At 44.1% G+C, this 20,347-nt stretch overlaps 1 protein-coding gene across 1 annotated transcript in view; it reads right to left on the minus strand.

Annotated features, from left to right (window-relative positions):
- Positions 1 to 3,549: 3,549 nt before the first annotated feature.
- The window catches only part of arfgef3 (ARFGEF family member 3), an 88,930-nt gene continuing 72,132 nt past the window's right edge, over positions 3,550 to 20,347 (minus strand). The window contains exons 35-42 of the mRNA XM_028604057.1: positions 19,070 to 19,201; positions 15,752 to 15,882; positions 14,040 to 14,258; positions 11,407 to 11,578; positions 10,702 to 10,803; positions 8,711 to 9,096; positions 6,342 to 6,846; positions 3,550 to 4,591 (exon numbers count right to left, since the gene is read on the minus strand). Coding sequence (XP_028459858.1) covers positions 4,400 to 4,591; positions 6,342 to 6,846; positions 8,711 to 9,096; positions 10,702 to 10,803; positions 11,407 to 11,578; positions 14,040 to 14,258; positions 15,752 to 15,882; positions 19,070 to 19,201 — 1,839 coding nt within the window. The 3' untranslated portion in view covers positions 3,550 to 4,399. The remainder of the gene's footprint in view (positions 4,592 to 6,341; positions 6,847 to 8,710; positions 9,097 to 10,701; positions 10,804 to 11,406; positions 11,579 to 14,039; positions 14,259 to 15,751; positions 15,883 to 19,069; positions 19,202 to 20,347) is intronic.

Genomic DNA, 20,347 nt, shown 5'->3' on the forward strand with positions numbered 1-20,347 from the left:
AAGTGCATGGTTGACGGGAAGACAACACAAGGGTTAACGCGGAGAACTAATTTGGTCAAGTTTTGTTTTCCATATTTTTTTCAGCAAGTTCTTGGTCTTTTTTTTTTTTTTTTTAAAGATACACTAGCAATCAGTCTGAGCTCTGAGCAAGGCAAGTATACTAGGTCACTGCCTTCAATCTGTTCAGAGTCCCAGTAATCCCTCGACTCCACCATAAGACACTAAACTGTAGATGATTTTTACTGTAAATTATTATAGTTAAAATGCGATTACAGTTTCCCAGCCCACGGGCAGAAGAAGGAGCTTTTACATTGGCGAATCAGAAAGCAATCAGAGCTTTAAAAATCCAGCAGACTTTGTTCTAAAAAAGCTTTCTGGTGATACTATGACAATGGAGGGATTTGGAACATCTCTTCCATGTTGAACCACATCCCCAAGTGCATACAATCTGCTTAGAGCGGAGATGAAGTTTGCGCTCGTGATGATCTTGAGCGTGCCACATTCATGATTCGATCTTAATCCCTGCGCTAATGTCAAACGTACAAAACTCAAAGAAACATAAGAAACACAAACAATATTCCAGACTGAAAGCTGACACAGAAATCAAAACAAACTGTTGTCGCGTGACACCGATACATTAGTCGACTGTTAATTTTTTTTTTTAGATGGAAACGCTGGCATGGACTTAACACCAACTAAATCCTTCCCTGCACTGCTGATCACAATGACGGCCGACAACATCTGTCCGCTCGCTGCCCGCCCGGGAATGGCAGGGGTATGGGGACAAACGGGGACAGGTCAGGGACACTGGGAGGGGCCGAGAGACAGCAGAGACGGGACAGGGCACAGGCGACGAGACCTTCTAATGCGGTCTTGTAAGTTACTGGACAGTCGGAAAATGACTTCTTTCCAGGGGCGATTCCAGGATTTTTTAAAGTGGGGTGGCACATTATACAATATTTTTATCCGCCAGGTATCGTGCCCTCCGGTTTGTTTTCCATCTACACAACCAGGGCTGTGTATTAACTCCGTCTTTTTGCTGCGCACACAGAAAATAAAGAGCTAGGTGACCGTGAGGAGATATTCACTGAATTTGACAAAAAGTGTATTAGATTAACATACAACTTACTATACCTTTTTAATATCTTTGCATTCTGGTCAGACAAAAGAAGATATTTGAAGACATCGTCTCAGGCGCTGAGACATTTGGAATGGGGATTTTTCAGCCATTCCATAGACTAAAATGAAATCAATTGATGCAAAAAAAAGGGAAATCAATAACAATATAACAATTAATTGGAGCCTAGTGTGTAAAAGTTGTATTTGGTCACTGAATGGAGGATGGAAAATGGATGATAATGTTGTGTTGTGAACATGACATGACGCATTTCTTGAAGCTTAATCAACCCAAACATTGGAAACTTGGTGCTCTGGTGGTCTCTATGAAGACCATTGGCATTCTGACGATAGGTAGAGGCTCTGATGGGAAACCTTGTAAATACTAACAGACCAATCTAACTAGCTAAAGCTGATGCATATTTAGCACTAACAGCTTCTGTAGGAATCCAGGGTTTCTGCAGGTTTCAACAAGTCAAATTGAAGACTTTTTAAAAGACCTTTTTAAGACTTTTATGAATTAATATTTAAGACCTATATCACGACATAAAAGTACAAAATGCAGAGCCACAAAATTACTTGCAAAGTAAATATATGTATTCAAATTGAATAAAAGCAACACAGAGTAATAATGATCTGTATTTGGACCACCTTAAGAAAGAACTACAACACCACAGAATAAAAAAAAAAAAAAAAACATTTCAATGAATTAGAGGTAGCGTTACATGGACGGAGGACATTTAAGACCTGTTTAAAAGGATTTAAGACCTAGGACTCAATACTTCAGCTAATTTAAACCTTTTTAAGGCCTAACATTTTGATTTTCAAATTTTAGACTTTTTTTTAGACTTTTTAAGATCCCGCGGAAACCCTGGAGTCTTAACCCCCGACCTGATATTGTCTTGCTGTCAGTTAGCATAGGCACATACAGCATCAATAAAATACGAAAACCAACTCTCAAAAAATAAAATAGAAAATGCACAATATGACACATTAAATATCTTAAATAATGAAGCATTTACAGAAATACATGTAACAGACATAACCAGGATGTAATATATTATCGGCATTCAACGTTGATACACGTACTTTATGTGTGTTTTTTGGTTAAAATAAATACTTTTTCCAGGAGGATTTTACGAGTGAATAATAAACAAAGACATTTAGATGGAAGTCAATGAGACTGCACAGTATTAAAGCTGGCTATAGAGAATGCACGGCAGCGACAAATGCGACAAATGTGTTCATGACACTGTCATGAACACATGACACAGTCATGACACATGGACCCTAACTCTAACTCGAACCATAACCTTAAACCTAACCATAACTTGTCATGACAAAAACCGAATGACACTTACTAAAAGAAATGTTATGTCATCAACGTTTATGACTGTTTATAATGTTTATGACACGTTCATGACAGTGTGACATGTCACTCTTATGTAGATACCGTCAAGTAAAGTGTAGCCCTAACCATCTCCGCCGGATGTAATGTGTCCACGCTCTCTGAGTCTGAGGAAATGAAAGTGAAAAGTATTTCAAGTTTGCGTTTTCAACTTTGAACACGGATTACCTAATTTTAGCGATCTGTCGCCGTGGCGTTTACGCACGATATTTCTCAGACACAGATAGTGAGGCCGGACTGAGACGTGGTTTTTCTTTTCCTCCTTGCATCATCATGCATCACATGTTGAGAAAGTGAATTTGCAGGCCAGCCGCGGTTCAGAATGAAAATACGCCCCGGGGTTAAAAAAAAACAACGAACATTTTCCTTAAAAGGTATCCTGTAGAGTTTTGGTTTCAATGAGCCAGTCTCAGTTTTTCTTTGCTCTACACTTGTGCGCTGGTGTGTTTGCGTCGTTCTAGCGTATATCTTTAAAAGAATAGCAGAGCTGGTATATGTGTATGTGTGTGTGTGTGTGCGCGTGGCGAGTGTGTGGTGGAGCAAGTGAAGGAGTGATGGCGGGTATCTTCGGAGCGACTACCTACTCCGGCACATGGATGAATTACGAAAGGTGGAGACGGAGAAACCGGAAACGAGTAGTGCATCGCCGCGTCGTGGGGAAGGTGCACGTCAGGCTACGTTGTAGGGTCGGTCTCTACGTATTAGGGATGTCATGACACCAAAAATCTAGTCTTGCTTTGCCGGACCTTCCTCCACAGCGCTGCGGAGGAGGGTCTGGCTAGTCCACACAGCATTCTGGGATGGGAGAAAAAGCTGCTCTGGTTTATTGGCATTTCTTTAAACCAATCACAATAGTCACCGGCGGCGCTAAGCTCCGCAAAATAGCCTCGGGAAGGAACTTGTTTTGGTGGAACGTGTATGTTCAAAAGTTGCGACAGAAAACTCAGATAGGACAGATAGTCTAGCTAGCTGTCTGGATTTACCCTGCAGAGATCTGAGGAGCAGTTAACCATAGTCCTCACAAATCCACCGGAGGTTAGAACACCAACACAAAGAAAGAGGAAGGAAAAACGGACATCGGCGAAAAGACATGAATCCAGCAGGATTTTCCTGCGGCACTGGAGCAATCCCAGAAGTGGAACGCCGTGGATATAGACTTACCAAAAATGTAGTAGTCTGTACCGTTGCCACCAAAAGTACACAATACTCGATAACAAAGTCCATGCCACGGTGTGTAAAAAGAAAAAAAAAAAAAAAAGTCATTGATACATAAATCAAGCTTTGTGTCTGCCTCCACATTAATGTAATTACGTATTTATGAGCTTAGTGGAAGCATATTGTGGCGATATGACAATACTGTGACAAGATTAGGAGCAATTCTGCAAATCAATTTTTCAAACTAATAAGCAAATCATATTAAAAGCTTTACGTGTGTGTGTGTGTGTGTGTGTGTGTGTGTGTGTGTGTGTGTGTGTGTGTGTGTGTGTGTGTGTGTGTGTGTGTGTGGAAAATGAACAACTTCAACTGAAGAACAAGAGGCAGAACTGGACACATTCACTTCTCAAACGCATTTCTATTATAGACAAAGAACCATGTTTGCCAGTGTTCTTCAAAAATGCCACAAATCCATTTTTTTTTATCATCACTCCATCAATCTCGTTCCACCAGTTGAATTGGGATTGTGATGTCACAGTCTGCCTTTGCAGTGCCATCATCAGCCAATCAAACCCTTTTACAATCTACCGCGCAGCTGTGCCATTGGACGGACGGCATCAAACCAGTCTTCTGCATCTGTTTTACGTCCTTCACTGACCCGACAGACTGGCGCTCTTCCGCACGGCGTTGTTTTTTTTTTTTTGTTTCTCCGCTGCGACGTCACGCGATGATGTCATAGAGCCTGCCGACACGGCCCAGCCACTCGCGCAGCGCCTGGCGGACGCGAGCGTCGGTCACGTGGCAGGACAGCTGGCTGAGGCAGGGGTAGAGGGCCGGCTGGAGCGCCAGGAAGGAGGAGTCTGACAGCAGGAGGACCTGGTTCAGGAGAGTCAAGACCATGTTGGTCCACGCCTGCAACAGGGAGACAAACCAGTTGTTTTTTTTTATAACAAAGCAGACATAAAACACTTTACTGTGGAAACGTCTGTTTGTAACCCATTTACCCAAAAAAATTAAAAAATTGTGATATTTGATTTTCTCCGTATCACCCAGCCTATCAGAAACCTCTCTGGTGATTGTTGTTCTTTTCAATACAAATGTGGAAAACCAAACACTTCCTGTTCCAAAAACACACACATGCACACACGCGCACACACACACACACACACACACACACACACACAGAGACAACGGACACACGCACAAACACGCACACACACATAGACAACGGACACACAAACGTGCAGATGCGCGCGCGCACACACACACACACACACACACACACACACACACACACACACACACACACACACACACACACACACACACACACACACACACACACACACACACACACACACAATGTTACTAGCCACTCAACAGATCACTGTTGTTTTTGGGGGCTGGTGAGTGAAGCTAATCTATACTTCACCAGCCATTTGGCCGGTGGATGGGGCCACATTTGAACCCTGGACAACCGAACGTCATTCCTCACATCAACAAACACACATACATCTGCACATCCATCTTTGTGCGGTCTTTCATACTATATTGCCTACAAAAAAATCCTCAATTTCTGTCTTAAACTCTAATAGGACCTCACAAAGACAGCGCAAAATAATAGATGTTCTCTTACTTAGATCTAAACTGATTTACTGTAATTAGGTGACAGACATTTGGCTACAAATGATTTATGTTGTAAATGGCGAGAACTGAGACAAACAGAAGCCTGCAAATCCGACGCTGACCTGGCGTTCCTGCTGTTGCACTTGTAACTATCTTTGGGATAAACTCGGTTTAATCTTTATATTTCTTATTATTGTGACCTCAGGATGTTTGCTATTGTCTGTAAAGGTTTTGATTATGATCGCTGTCTGTTACAGGGCTTACAAGCTTACTAGAGATGTTAGCATAGTCGTTAGCAAACACGTTCGTTTCTGTAGTTGTTTTGTCACTGCCCGATGTGAGTTGAGCGCAGATGTGAGTTGCACATACTCAGATTTAAACGTTTTACTGCATAACGTGTCTTACTGAAATTTGTGAAATCCATAAAATAATTAACTTTTCTCTTTACATACAATAACAGAAGACGGAAATCATTTCAAAAACGTTTTAGCTATCTAGGATTGTTTGATTGCTAACGTTAGCTCAAAATGCCATTCAAGTGACAGCCTTTGTTGTGTTTGATTGCTAACTTGTAGCTAGCAGTCATTTTAAAAAACGTTTTAGCTGTCTATGATTGTTAGATTGCTAACGTTAGCTCAAAACGCCATTCAAGTAACAGCATTTGTTATGTTTGATTGCTAACTTGTAGCCAGCAGCAGCAGTCATTTCAAAAATGTTGTAGCTATCTATGATTGTTTGATTGCTAACGTTAGCTCAAAAAGCCGTTAGCATCTTGTAGGCTACTCGTCGCAAAGTGACGCATGCGCGACTCAAATCTGCGCTCGACTCACATCGGGCAGTGACAGTTTGGCCGTTTCTCTGTGTAGTTCGCCAAGCCTTACGACAGCGTTGCCAAATATGTACTCCGAAGCTGTAGGGGGAGCTCTATAGAGAAACCTGCGAGCAAAATGTGAGAAAAAAGCAAAGAAATTGCCAAAGCTGCATAGCGCCCCTTTAAAACGTCTCTTTTTCTATTGTAATTCCCGGCGCCATGTACCTGTATCTGAGCCTCCGAGTCCCTCAGCGAGATGCTGTGGGAGCTGATGGTGGATGCTGACCGAGGTCTCTTCTCCTGCCTCAGGACCTCCGGCCCCGCGCTGACCGAGTGCCTCAGAGCGGGACCCTGCTGGTCCACCAGATGTTGGGGCCTCTGCAGGGCCCTTTGTGGCTCCACGGGGCCCCTCCTCTCCCCACCCCCGCCTCCTCCTCCTGCTGCCGCCCCCGCCGCACGGCCCTGCTCCTTCATAAACAGGTTGACGTGGCTCTGCTGCTGCGGCGGCTGCGCCTGCTGCTGCTGTTTCCGGCGTTTGTACTCCATCATCAGCTTGCTGATGGTTTTGTCCGTGGCGATGGTGTACAGTTTGTTCCCGGCGCTTTCCCACCATTCCTTTCTCCTTCCTGGGCCGGCGCTGACAGGAGCTGCGCCTGCAGAGCTTCCTGTGAGGCCGGAGTCCCTCCTCTCGCCTCCGGACCTGAAGTGGTGGGGCAGACTGCCCGTGCAGCTGCCAAGACAGAGGAAAGGGTCGCTTTAATTGGACAGGTGACTGAGTGAGTTATGTAACACCAGACGCCCCCACGATACCATATTATCACTGTACTTGTACCTGTCACGTCAGATGATATTGCGATTTAGAAAATATTCTGCGATATATTGCAATTTCTTCGATTTTTGTCCAACTTCAAATTATGTCCCCAAAGGACTCTTTTCTTTTTTTCTTTAAATCTAAAAAAGACACATTTCTCTGTTTGTTCCTCTCACTTCAATTTTTTTGCTGCAAAATGGGATTGTCATGCAAGCAGACAAAACTGACCAACACATACTGTATACAGATAAAGCAATCTAAAATGTCTGCTCCCTCCGTGCTGGGGCCACGGCAGGTCCGTGACTGGTCCCTGGCAGGAAAAAAAACAATAAAAAAAACCGCGATGACGTAATGAGCTCGGGGACGACCGGCAACACCCCTAAGCTCTGTGTGTGGAAAACCAGTTGCAATGGTGCATCTATCCACCAGAAGGAGCAGTGATTTTGGACAACGAAGCGGTTTACTGCCCTGAGAAATCATCTGATGTGTAGTAGGCGGTATACCTTGAAACCGGCAACCGGCCCATGCCTAATGTGTAGCCTACTGTACTGTACAGTATGAGGGAGTGTGTCTGCTACACGCAGCATACGTTCTGTGGCGCCAACAGGATTCTATTTACACACAGGACTCTATATTTGTTATATCAATAACCCCAGGTCATGAAAATACTGTATGCTGAAGCGTTATGATTGATTTAAACTGAGGCCTGTGTGTTCAGTCAAATGCACGCGCAATTTGAATGTGTAACTTTAAACACATCCGTGGGGTCACACGCTAGTGCACAAGTGAAGCGCCAGCTGTTACGTGGCAGGTGCTAGGACTGTAGAGGATGGATACCTGAACCGAGGTACCGCTAGGGCTGGGCCGGGTTCGGACAGATGTTTAGAAACGATGTGCGGATCGGGCTCAGACACATCAGCACAATAAGGCATTGAACATTTTAAATTTAAAATGGCTTATTATGTAGGAGCGCGCTTGTGTTAACGTGCGCTTGTTGCCCCGTGTGCGCTGATGCGCTCATCTGTTGACATTTCCCAATGCCTTCCTACAGTTGCTTAATAAAAGCTTTCCACACAAACAAACATACATGTGTACATGTACATGTGTCATTAGTATGAGAAAAAAATTTGATTTTAACTGTGTGGGACGCGGGCCGGGCTCGGACAGAAAAATGACGGCCCAATCCGCACTCCATAGGGCTGGGAGGATATGCTTTCTACGCTTTTTGCAGATTTTGATTCTTTCCCGATACATGGCTGCAGATTGAATATGTATCACGATTTTCATTTATTGCGATTCTAGAAGTATTGCGATTCGATAGTATTGAGATTATTTTTTTCCCCTTCTTTAACAAAAACAAAAGTTGAATACTACACTAAGAAGAATGCACATCACATTTTATTTTTTTATTTAATCTCTAAAGAAGAACGTCACGTGGATTTTCTGCATTTTTCGTCTTTCCATCTGCTTTGCTGTAAACGGATATGATTTGGTTACCGTCAGCGGGACCATATAGACAGAAAATATTTAAGGGAATCATTGGTAGAAAAATAAATAAAAATGATGGATTATGGGGAAAATGGATTTAAAAAATCGTCACAAAAAAAATAAATCACGATACATACGTGAATTGATTTTTTTTCTCCCACCCCTTGCAGGTGGAGACAGCTGTAGAGACCGAAATAAAAGCACCTCAGGTCCATCACATGGATAAGTGCGTAATGAGTTCATAGTGTGGAGACCAGTGGCCATTATACGGACACAACAACTGCTAAAGTCAGACCTGAATCCTGGGCTGGGTGTGGGCGTGTCTCCCGGCGACGCTGCCCTGTCTGCCGCCTGACCCCTGTACCCGCCTTCCTCCGACAGCGTCCCCTGTGCCGACAGCCCGCCCACCGAAGTCGGGGTGGACGTCTCCGACTGGAAGAGGGGCAGGAAGAAGACGTGCTCTCCCCCGCCTCCCGCTCCTCCCCTCAGCAGCGCCATGTCCTCCAGCGTGCTCTCCAGGTCGCGGTGCATCTGAATGTAGCTGTTGCACAGATCCATGCACAGCTTGTAGAGGCGTTTGACCAGCCAGGCCCAGTCCGCGCTGCTCACCGGCTGCACGCTGAGGGACGGGACGGGCGCCCGCCAGTGGTGGCGCTTATCCCGGCCGCGGGGGGGGCTGACCTGCCGGAAGGAAACACAAGAGTAAAGTGGATGATTGTTTTTTTTTTCATATTATGATATTAGAAATTCATCTTCCTTGTTCCATTACCAGGTGAAACCCTCTGAGGACTGGGCTTGATAAACTGGAACTAATTTACTAATAAAGAAGACGTTCTAATCCAGGCAAGTCTTTCATTTATCATTTATTTACTTTTGTTTCTGTGGTCACCTGTCAATCAGTGTGACCTTTAAAAGGCAGGGTTGGTGACTCTTTCCAACATGCACTTCTTTGTATATTGTCTGAAATGGTCTCTCTACCCCGACAGCAATAAATAACTTATGGGCTCTGAAAAAGGAGTGAAAAATATCTGTCATCTGTAGCTGCTGTAATCCTGTAAAAAACACCCACCAATCACTGGCTCCGCTTGGAAAGAACCAATGAAATGCCTCCTCGCCCCGCTGCGCGTACTCTACAACTCCCGTGTACGGGCCTGAGCTCAGTGCGCGTCGCCGCCGCATTGCTAACAGTAGTCATGTTTGTTTTTAACATTTGGTACGATAGGATGGACCTTTTTCCCAGCAGACATGTTGACTTGTCATAGTAGGAAAATTCACAACTGAAATTGATAACCTTAACGATGGCTCAATTCCATCAAGTGTTCCAGTAAGATATTTCAGTGAGTCAGCATGAACAATACCAGGGCCTCTCCTAAGTGGAATGCAGCCATCAGTAATGGTTTACACACACTGCAGCCATCAGTAATGGTTTAATACCAGGGCCTCTCCAAAGTGGAATGCAGCCATCATTAATGGTTTAATACCAGGACCTCTCCTAAGTGGAATGCAGCCATCATTAATGGTTTAATACCAGGGTCTCTCCTAAGTGGAATGCAGCCATCATTAATGGTTTAATACCAGGGTCTCTCCTAAGTGGAATGCAGCCATCATTAATGGTTTAATACCAGGGTCTCTCCTAAGTGGAATGCAGCCATCATTAATTTTCAATACACCTGTGCTTCTCCTACTCTGACATGTCAACATGTCTGCTGTGAAAAAGCTCTATTAGGTGTTCGCTTACGGCGAACAAGACATGAAGCAAAATGACGGTCCTTTCCCCGCTCTGCTCTGAAGCAGCGATGCTCGTCCACGTCTGCGTGTGGGTTGGAACCCCGAGGATGATGCTACTGTTGTGGATTTTCTTTAAGCCGATTTGTTCAGGGAGACCGGATGGCGCAATAATAAGATCTTTATTTAATTGAAAGACCCCGGGTATTTTTCTGCAGAAAAATGACTCCCCTTCCTTCAGCATTCGGTCCTTTTACCCATAGCCACATAACAGACCCACACTTCTCATTGGACATCCCAGCAACCACCATCCCCCACATGAGGTCACTCAAACGCCTCATGCTCTTCCAAACAATTAGATAGCAGGCAGTTGGATTGACTTCCAGATATAGTTCTGAACATTGTTCAGAACACCACGTAGGCAGAAAAACTAGTTACATAAGAGTTTTATGGCCAGGGTCAAGTTGACACAGAAGAATAATGTGTGTGTGTGTGTGTGTGTGTGTGTGTGTGTGTGTGTGTGTGTGTGTGTGTGTGTGTGTGTGTGTGTGCGTGCATCACCTGTGCTGTTTCTTCAAAGATGTCTTCGTCCTCTGAGGAAGCAGAGCCAGGGTGAGAAGAGTCAGAGCTCCCCTCCTCTTCCTCATACAGCATCCTCTTCACCTAAATACGATGAAAGGTTCAAATGTGAAATTTTGATTTCCTAACGACGCGTTAGTGGTTGCATCTGTAGCTGATGTGTCGCTACGTGGTTGCTAAGGTGTTAATATGTGACTGCTACAGTGTGTCATTAGTAGAAATCACATTTTTTTCCTCTTTTTCATCAAACCACAGTTTTTGCATAAATATTATATAATAAATATAATATAAACATTTTTTAAGAAAACGTGCCGTATAATCAAGGTTTTTTGCCCGCAACAATCACAAAAAAACTTTTTCTGGAAGGACTGTCTAAGGTGAAAAAGGTGGAGCAACTAGTCTCTAACTTTGTCTGCTGTTTGGTGCTGAGTAGGTTGAATAAAGTGGATTCATCAGAAACTATTTAAGTTTGGCTCTGTGAAACTTGAACAATAAGCTGAAAGACCCTAAAAGGCTCTGTGTTGCTGAGGGGAACTTCAGAGTCAGGTGATAACTCTCTGTGGATAGGTCACAACGAGTTTCACACAAAAAGCATTGCTGGTATAAAATGTATTAGTGCAGCTTTAAACTAAAGGTTTTTAACATTCAGTTAAAAACAACGGAGGAGTTTGGATGATGGGTTTCTACCTGCTGTGCGGTCATGCTGTCGGCCTGGCTCAGTGTGGCGCACAGCAGGGCCTGGAAGTACAGGTTGAAGCTCATGGTGGACTGACGGTACAGATTAGCCGCGCCAGAAACCCCCGACACCTTCATCAGCAGGTACTTCAGACCGGGCCGGGTGTCAAAGTCCCGCGCTGTCCTGCAGAAGAAGAAGAAGAGATCAGGAGATTAGTCAGAGTGTGAAGCTGATCAGCATTATTACCAGCCGGATTACAGATTCATATGACACAGTCATCCGCATATCGTATGCATGTCATCTTTGTTGCAATGAATTGCTAACATTAGTCCTAAGGGGTATAACTCTTGATGGTATATGGCATACCAGACCGAGGTGTTGGTTCCCCTGTTCAAAAAGGGGGACCAGAGGGTGTGTGCCAATTACTGGGATATCACACTTCTCAGCCTTCCTGGTAAAGTTTACTCCAAGGTGCTGGAAAGGAGGGTTCGGCCGATAGTCGAACCTCGGGTTGAAGAGGAACAATGTGGATTCCATCGTGGTCGTGGAACAACGGACCAGCTCTTCACTCTCGCAAGGATCCTGGAGGGAGCCTGGGAGTATGCCCATCGGGTCTACATGTGTTTTGTAGATCTGGAGAAGGCGTATGAGTCAGAGTGGAGAGGGGTTGCAGTTTGGTGGGCTGGGGATCTCATCGCTGCTTTTTGCAGATGATGTGGTCCTGATGGCATCTGAGTGTGAAGCAGCTTAGATGAGGATCAGCACCTCTAAATCTGAGGCCATGGTTCTCAGCAGGAAACCAATGGAGTGCCTACTTCAGGTAGGGAATGAGTCCTTACCCCAGGTGAAGGAGTTCAAGTACCTTGGGGTCTTGTTCGCAAGTGAGGGGACAATGGAGCGGGAGATTGGTCGGAGAATCGGTGCAGCGGGTGCGGTATTACATTCAATCTATCGCACCGTTGTGACGAAAAGAGAGCTGAGCCAGAAGGCAAAGCTTTTGATCAACCGGTCAATTTTCGTTCCTACCCTCACCTATGGTCATGAAGGCTGGGTCATGACCGAAAGAATGAGATCCAGGGTACAAGCGGCCGAAATGGGTTTCCTCAGGAGGGTGGCTGGCGTCTCCCTTAGAGATAGGGTGAGAAGCTCAGTCATCCGTGAGGAGCTCGGAGTAGAGCCGCTGCTCCTTTGCGTCGAAAGGAGCCAGTTGAGGTGGTTCGGGCATCTGGTAAGGATGCCCCCTGGGCGCCTCCCTAGGGAGGTGTTCCAGGCACGTCCAGCTGGGAGGAGGCCTTGGGGAAGACCCAGGACTAGGTGGAGGGATTATATCTCCAACCTGGCCTGGGAACGCCTCGGGATCCCCCAGTCGGAGCTGATTAATGTGGCTCGGGAAAGGGAAGTTTGGGGTCCCCTGCTGGAGCTGCTCCCCCCGCGACCCCGACCCCAGATAAGCGGACGAAGATGGATGTTAAATTAAGAAACAATTACGTTTTGTAATATTAAACAGGTGTGGTTTACTTCATAGGCCGTGTACTTGTGTTATTAACAAAAATGACATATCCTGGGATTCATTCAAAGCTTTAATTTGTTTTAGAAAAAAGTAATACATACATACAATTTGACTAAAAGAAACAAAAACGTTGTCAATCGCAATTATTTCTGAGACTATTTACTGTACGGCAACATTTGAAATAGTTACAGCTTTTTTTGACTTTCACCATGTCAAATTTAAGAGACCTTGATGAATGAAATTTAAGACCTTAATCACAACATCAACTAAGCCCTAAATTCTGTTTTTTTAGTATCTCCAAACGTGGACTTCCCCAAAGCTGAAGAACAAAAACCATCTTATGTCTGTGGTACAATCTGAAAGCGACTCGCGCTAATTACACCAAAGCTGATTGGCTGCAATATAAGTTGAATGTTGGTCATTAGTAGTCTTAATACAGCGAAATTATATTTGGACTAGCAAAAGAAAGAACTACAACCCCATGAAATAAAAAAAACAAAAAACAAAAAAAACATCAGAGATAGCGTTGCATAGATGTAGGAAAACTAAGACCTGTTTAAAATTATTTATAGTCTCTCATTACCAGACCTTTCTCCACAGCGCTGCAAAGGAGGGTCTGGCTAGTCCATACAGCACTCCTGGATGGCAGAAAAACGTGCTCTGGTTTATTGGCATTTCTTTAAACCAATCACAATCGTCTTGGGGCGGGGCCAAGCGCCGGACGGAGCCACAGTGCCTCTGCAAAATAGTCTCAGGAAGGAATTTGTTTTGGTGGAACATGTGTACGTTCAAAGGTTGTTTTAGTCGTGCAACAGAAAACTCAGATAGGACAGATAGTCTAGCTAGCTGTCTGGATTTACCCTGCAGAGATCTAAGGAGCAGTTAACCATAGTCCTCACAAATCCACCGGAGGTTAGAACGCCAACACAAAGGAAGAGGAAGGTAACGGACATCCGGGTGAATATGAGGGACATACCAGGGGCAACGGAGCAATCTCGGAAGTGAAACGTCGTGGTTATAGCATAAATTATTTAAGACCTAAAACACAATAGTTTGGCGAATTTAACATTTTTTAAAGCCTAAAGGTTTGAGTTTTTAAGACCGGTATGTGGCTGATTTTCTCGTTGCAGTCACCTGTAAGAGTCCAGCAGCAGATCCAGGATTATGGCTAAATTAGCCATGGAGATGTAGCGCAGGAAGCCTGCCGCGGCCCGGCTGGGGTCAGAGGTCACGGGGGTGACGCTTTCGGTTCCGTCGGGATGCTTGACAAACTCCTCCAGCAGGATGTCGTAGAGGTTTTGGAGCAGGACCTGGTGGGACAGCAGGCTCACCACGATGGTCCTGAAGGGGATCCTGCAGGATTCAGAAACAGGGATGGATGCTGGTCAAATCACATTTATTTTGTTCTTAAATGAGTAAGGACAATCTTTTGCCTTAAGTAAGAAATAACCACTTTATTAGTGTAACCAGGCTGTGATAAACCTATTTATCAGTTACTGTATTTTGGCTTCTGAAATAAATTATTTAGCTTTATATACGTTATAATTAAGGGGAGACACTACAGGCAAAACCAAAATCCCCCGTCTTAACACACACACACACACACACACACACACACACCTGCACAATGGATCATATTTGTTTGATTAGTTTTGTCAATTTCCACATTAAACTCATTAGGGGCCGCATTGTCAGAAGGCAGAATCCATAAAAGACATGTGGAAAATATGATTTCATAATTACCATTACCTTTTAAATTAAAAAAAAAAATTTGCAAGTGCTTTTCATTTCACTAAACAGCAAATTCGACACAAATTTCAGGATATATCACATCTCATACAATAAAGAAATGTATCACACGATACTATTGTCTCCACACAGTACAGCTCTACAGGTGAACAAGTTTGTTTGCATGCAGAGCCATACTGTACTCTGTGTGGACATTTTTCATACTGTTAAAACTGACCAGCACAAAGTCACAGATGTCACAGAAAAACAGCCTTACCCAATTTTCCTGGAAGCACAGCAGCAGAAAGACAAGCAAAGACAGTTAGTGAGAGTAAGGTGTGAGTTAATTTGTTTGTTATTAATGTCCAAACAAAAATACATTGATGTACTTTCTTGTTGCAAATCTGGCTTTCCCGATTTTGAAAATTTGCATCATGTGAACACAAACTGTTCTTCCAAGTTACTGACAGAGGAAATATACTTCTGAACTCCAGCTAACATCTAAAAAAAAAAAAGTCTACAAAACAGCTGTTAACTAAAGAGCCGGGCACATTGTAAGAAAAGTACCGCAAAGACGAGACAAAATGTGCTTCCATGCACATTCCATCTGGGCTTTTCATATAAAAATAAGCAGCAACCCGAAAGGCAAAATAAAACACAGCGCTGCCAAGGAGGGACTGGTTAGTCCACACAGCATTCCTGGATGGGAGAAAAACGTGCTCTGGTTTATTGGCATTTCTTTAAACCAATCACAATCGTCTTGGGCGGCGCTAAGCTCCGCATGGAGCCTCTGCAAAATAGCCTCGGGAAGGAACTTGTTTTGGTGGAACGTGTGTACGTTCAAAAGTTGTTGTAGTCGTGCGAGAGAAAACTCAGATAGGACAGATAGTCTAGCTAGCTGTCTGGATTTACCCTGCAGAGATCTGAGGAGCAGTTAACCATAGTCCTCACAAATCCACCGGAGGTTAGAACGCCAACACAAAGGAAGAGGAAGGTGACAGATATTCAGATGGCACCTGAACAATCCCGGAAATGAATGTCGGATAATTATCATCACATGTGGAGCCGAACGTGCTTCTGTGTGTGTGTGTGTGTGTGTGTGTGTGTGTGTTGTCCACCTCTTCTGTGTGTGTCCGTTGGCCTGCTGGTCTGTCGGCAGCTCGATGATGAGAACGCAGGACTGAGCGTGCTCAAAGCCCTCCTTGTTGTTGGGCGTCTTCGGCGAGCACTGGGTGTCCAACATAAAGACCTGGGACCCAGAGAGGACACGTTAGTCGTTGTGACAATAAAGCCACATGTTTGCTTATTGAAGTTTAATTTGTGCGTTTAATTCTATTAGGGATGCACCGATTGGGAAATTCTGGGCCGATACCGATACCGATGTTTAACATAACAACTTGGCCGATGCTGATGTTTTTTCTTTTTGTTATTTATTCCTTCTTTTGTGCCACGGAAACATACAAGTCTTTCGGCTCTTGATCACACTATCTTAGAATGAGCACAAATTCAATCAGACCAATTTATGAAACAAAAACAACCTTTAATGTCACTTTCTGGTTTAGTTATAACCTTATTTATGACAAGTTATTTTCTGAAAAATAACATTCAAAAACCTTTGACTGCTAACTAATCAATGAAAAGATTGTTTCAGTACATTGCCCAACAAAATTATTTGAGTGGTTTTAGCCTGATAAACAAAAACTTACTCAATTACATTATTTCCATGGCCCAATAAATGATAAATAAATAAAAAAATACATCAAGTGTAAATGCAAAAACAAGTGAAATAAATAAATAATGTTATTAAAATAAATAAATAATGTTATTAAAATAAATAAATAATGTTATTAAAATAAATAAATTATGTTATTCATAAATACAAACATAAATAGGGCTATCTTTTACCTTGTGTATTTCTCTTACAGAATAAAACATTGCAATGTTTCAGAACTCACAGGCTGGAACATGGGGCATCTTATAAAACAAAAACAGTACCTCCACTTCTGATCTGACACATAAGTCACCTGCTGAATCTCTGGCCTACTTCTTAATAAGATGCATGTTTTTCTTTACAAAGATAAGCATCTCTGCCTTGTCACAGCAAAGCCTATTTCTCTTTTCATCCAAGACATGAGACACAGAGCTGAATAACCGCTCACTCTCGGTGCTGGTGCATGGCGCACTAAGGTATTGGCGTGCCATTTGTGCGAGTTCTGGAAAACGCAGGTGGTTATTTCTCCAATAGCAGAGTGCGCTCTCACATCTGGGAATAGTGGTCTCTGCCAGGAAAATACCCAGTTGTTGGGATACAGAGGTACTTGTCCTCTCTGGTCCTTTTTCTTCCAGAATCTCCTCAAACACATCATGCAGGGAGGGCCCTGCTCTGTCGGATCGTTGCCTCTTGCGCTCTGTGTGATGTGCGCGCTCTCCATCGCGCGTCCCATCCTCTGCACCGGCAGCAGGCAACAGGTGTGCCTCAAGTATTTCTCGAGCGTGTTGTTTAACATCCTCATCAAAGTAACGATCCTTGTATCTGGGATCCAAATAGGTGGCAATGCAGAACATGGGATCGTACTGGATTTGATCGAAGCGTCTATTTACAGCCTCTAATAATGAGGTCTTTGTTGTTTTAACGCCGTGGTCTGCGTCAGCCTGCTTACTCAGAAGACGTCTCAGGGCTGTCACAGAGGGGATGACATCTGCAGCTGATGCTTCTGATGAGCTAACTTCTCTCGTCAATTGTTCAAATGGGGAGAGGAGTGTTATAAAGTTTTCAATTAATTGCCACTGGTGCGCACTGAGAGTGGCCGGGAGGTCGTAGTCTGCGGCATATGTAGCAAGTGCGCGCTTTTGTTCCAGCAAGTTCTCCATCATGTAAAATGTACTATTCCAGCGAGTGGAAACACCTTGCTGTAGCCTTTTTGGTTTCATTCCCAACTGGATCTGCACAGCCTGGAAACAGGAATAGGCGAGGGGTGAGTGTTAAAAGTGGGCGACGATTTTTCGGCAAATAGCCACAACATCCGTGAGGCTGCGCTGGCTAAAAACACCGTCATGAATTGCCAGTTGCAGTGTGTGCGCCATGCAGCCAAAACTAGCCAGACCACTGTCCATCATAGCTTTCGTCATATTCCTAGCATTATCTCTCACGACAGCATGCACTTTGGTTTTGTCGATTTTCCACGTCTGGAACATGTTCTCAAATGCCACCGAGATGGCAGATGTTGAGTGGGTACCTGCGAACTCCTGGGAGTGCAACACTGCCTTCACCAGGTTGAAGTCCTCATCAATCCACTGTGCCGTGAGGCTAAGCATGCTCACAGGGCTTACATCTGAACTCCATATATCTGTGGGGAAACTGATTGCAGCGATGTCGCAAGCCAGTAGCTCATGAATGTGCGTGGCCACAATGTTGTGGATTTCGGGGAGACAGACCTCGGCAAAGTGACGCCGGCTCGGCAGCGTGTAGCGTGGCTCCATAAACTTCATCAGACTCCGAAAACCCACGTCCTCCACTACAGAGAACTTTGTTCACCTTGTTTGTTATTTGTTTGGCTTCGGCGCTGTCTGGAGGCAGCTGTTTGGCTTTCTCAAACGCCGTGTAAATTGAAGTCTGAGTCTTACCGGGGGTTTGCGCTTTCTTGGCGGCTTCATTTTTCCGTTTTTGGTCAGCTTGCAGGTAATCGCCGTACCCCGCCTCGTGCCTGCTTCTCAAATGTCCAATGAGATTTGTTGTGTTTAATGACTTTCTAACAGCACCCCCTCTTGAAATTTCAATGGAACACGTATTGCAAACTGCAAAACGCTGATCTTTCTCTGAAACTGTAAAATATTGCCACACGACCGCCATCTTCTTTGTTTAATCTAAGTTACTGAGGAGAGTGCGCGGGTGCCTTCTTCCGTCTCGGTATCTTCCCCCGCCCAAATAAAAAGAGGGAAAAAAAGTTTGTCCTGAGCACAGCGTTCATGAGACATATAATCATCGGCGAATGTCATTTTTATTTCCCGATGGCCGATGGCAGTTAACGAGGCAAATATCGCCCGTTACCGATGTTCAGCCGATGCATCGGTGCATCCCTAAATTCTATTTGATCTTTGCTTGAAGCTTTAGTGCGTAACTTTTTGATATTAATGAAGGTCCGTTACAGGCCTTCCGTGATCGCACACCACCCCCGCCCCCCCACCCCTCCTCCGCGCAGCTGCTAGTAACCAAGGAGGACACGGGGGATTAAAAAAACATGATGGACTCTGCATGTGAAAGTGGCCGGACGCCACAATCTTCTGAACATAGTCCTACTGAGAAATCCAGAGAGCGTTGTGTGGAGCTGATGGTCTTCATTAGCTTTGTAGCAACTCATTTGGCGACGGCTTGAATGTAACGGACATTTATTACTATATAAAAAAAGCTACGCACTAAAGTTTTAAGTCCTACTGACCTGCTGAGCCATGGCTTTGATCCGCCAGTACTCCGCCTCAGCTGCAGCAGAGTGGGACGGAGCGGCCACCTTCACCTCACAGGCGTCTCCCGAAAAACTGTCTGAACCGCTGTGGAAACATGCCAGAAGGTTCTACAGAGAGACAGAGAGAGAGAGAGAGAGAGAGACACAGGGAGACACAGAGAGATATAGAGTATTAGTATAGTACAGTTTAGTAGTATATAAATACACAGAAACAAGCTATTACATTTTGGAGATAGCTTAATTTAAGCCAAAAAGACACACTTCATTTCAAAGCACTTAAAACCCAAGAGACAGTCCCATCAGTCAGCTGATGGTGAAGCTAACTAACCCGGCTCCCATCAGCACTGGTTCAACATAACACAACAGCACAAAACCGATTATGAATCATTCAAAATATCTATATTTAGAACATTGGAAAAGTCAAACAAAAACACAAAGTAGACTAAATTGTTATCTGACTCTTGACAGAGAATATGAATTGGCTGAGTATCTGCACACAGAGACAGATCCTGACTAAATACAAGCTCAGTGACCACCAACTGGCCGTAGAGACAGGAAGACTCAGACAGACAGGTCAGAGAGAGAGAGAGAGAGAGACAGGCTCAGTGACCACCAACTGGCCGTAGAGACAGGAAGACTCAGACAGACATGGCTGCCCAGAGAGGAGCGTATTATGTGCTCACTGCTCAACAGGGGAGTTAGAAAAAAAGAGCTACACTTCCTCCTCCACTGTGAAAAATTCTATTCACCAAGATATTTACACTTTGGAAAAATAGCAAAAACATTTGCCAATTTCCCAATGTTAACATCAGAGGAGAAGCTGGTAGTTCTCCTAGGAGAAGGGACAGCAGCTCCACTGGCAGCTAAATATGGATCACTCATTCCTCAAAGTAGCCACCCTTTGCTTTTTTATTAATAAGGGAAAAAATTCCACTAATTAACCCTGACAAAGCACACCTGTGAAGTGAAAACCATTTCAGGTGACTACCTCATGAAGCTCATTGAGAGAACACCAAGGGTTTGCAGAGTTATCAATAAAAAGCAAAGGGTGGCTACTTAGAAGAATCTAAAATATAAGACATGTTTTCAGTTATTTCACACTTTTTTGTTAAGTACATAATTCCATATGTGTTCATTCATAGTTTTGATGCCTTTGGTGAGAATCTACAATGTAAATAGTCATGAAAATAAAGAAACACATTGAATGAGGAGGTGTGTCCAAACTTTTGGCCTGTACTGTATATATGTATACAT

This window comes from Perca flavescens, chromosome 17 (assembly GCF_004354835.1).
Source record: "Perca flavescens isolate YP-PL-M2 chromosome 17, PFLA_1.0, whole genome shotgun sequence".
In the NCBI taxonomy this organism is placed as follows: domain Eukaryota; kingdom Metazoa; phylum Chordata; class Actinopteri; order Perciformes; family Percidae; genus Perca; species Perca flavescens.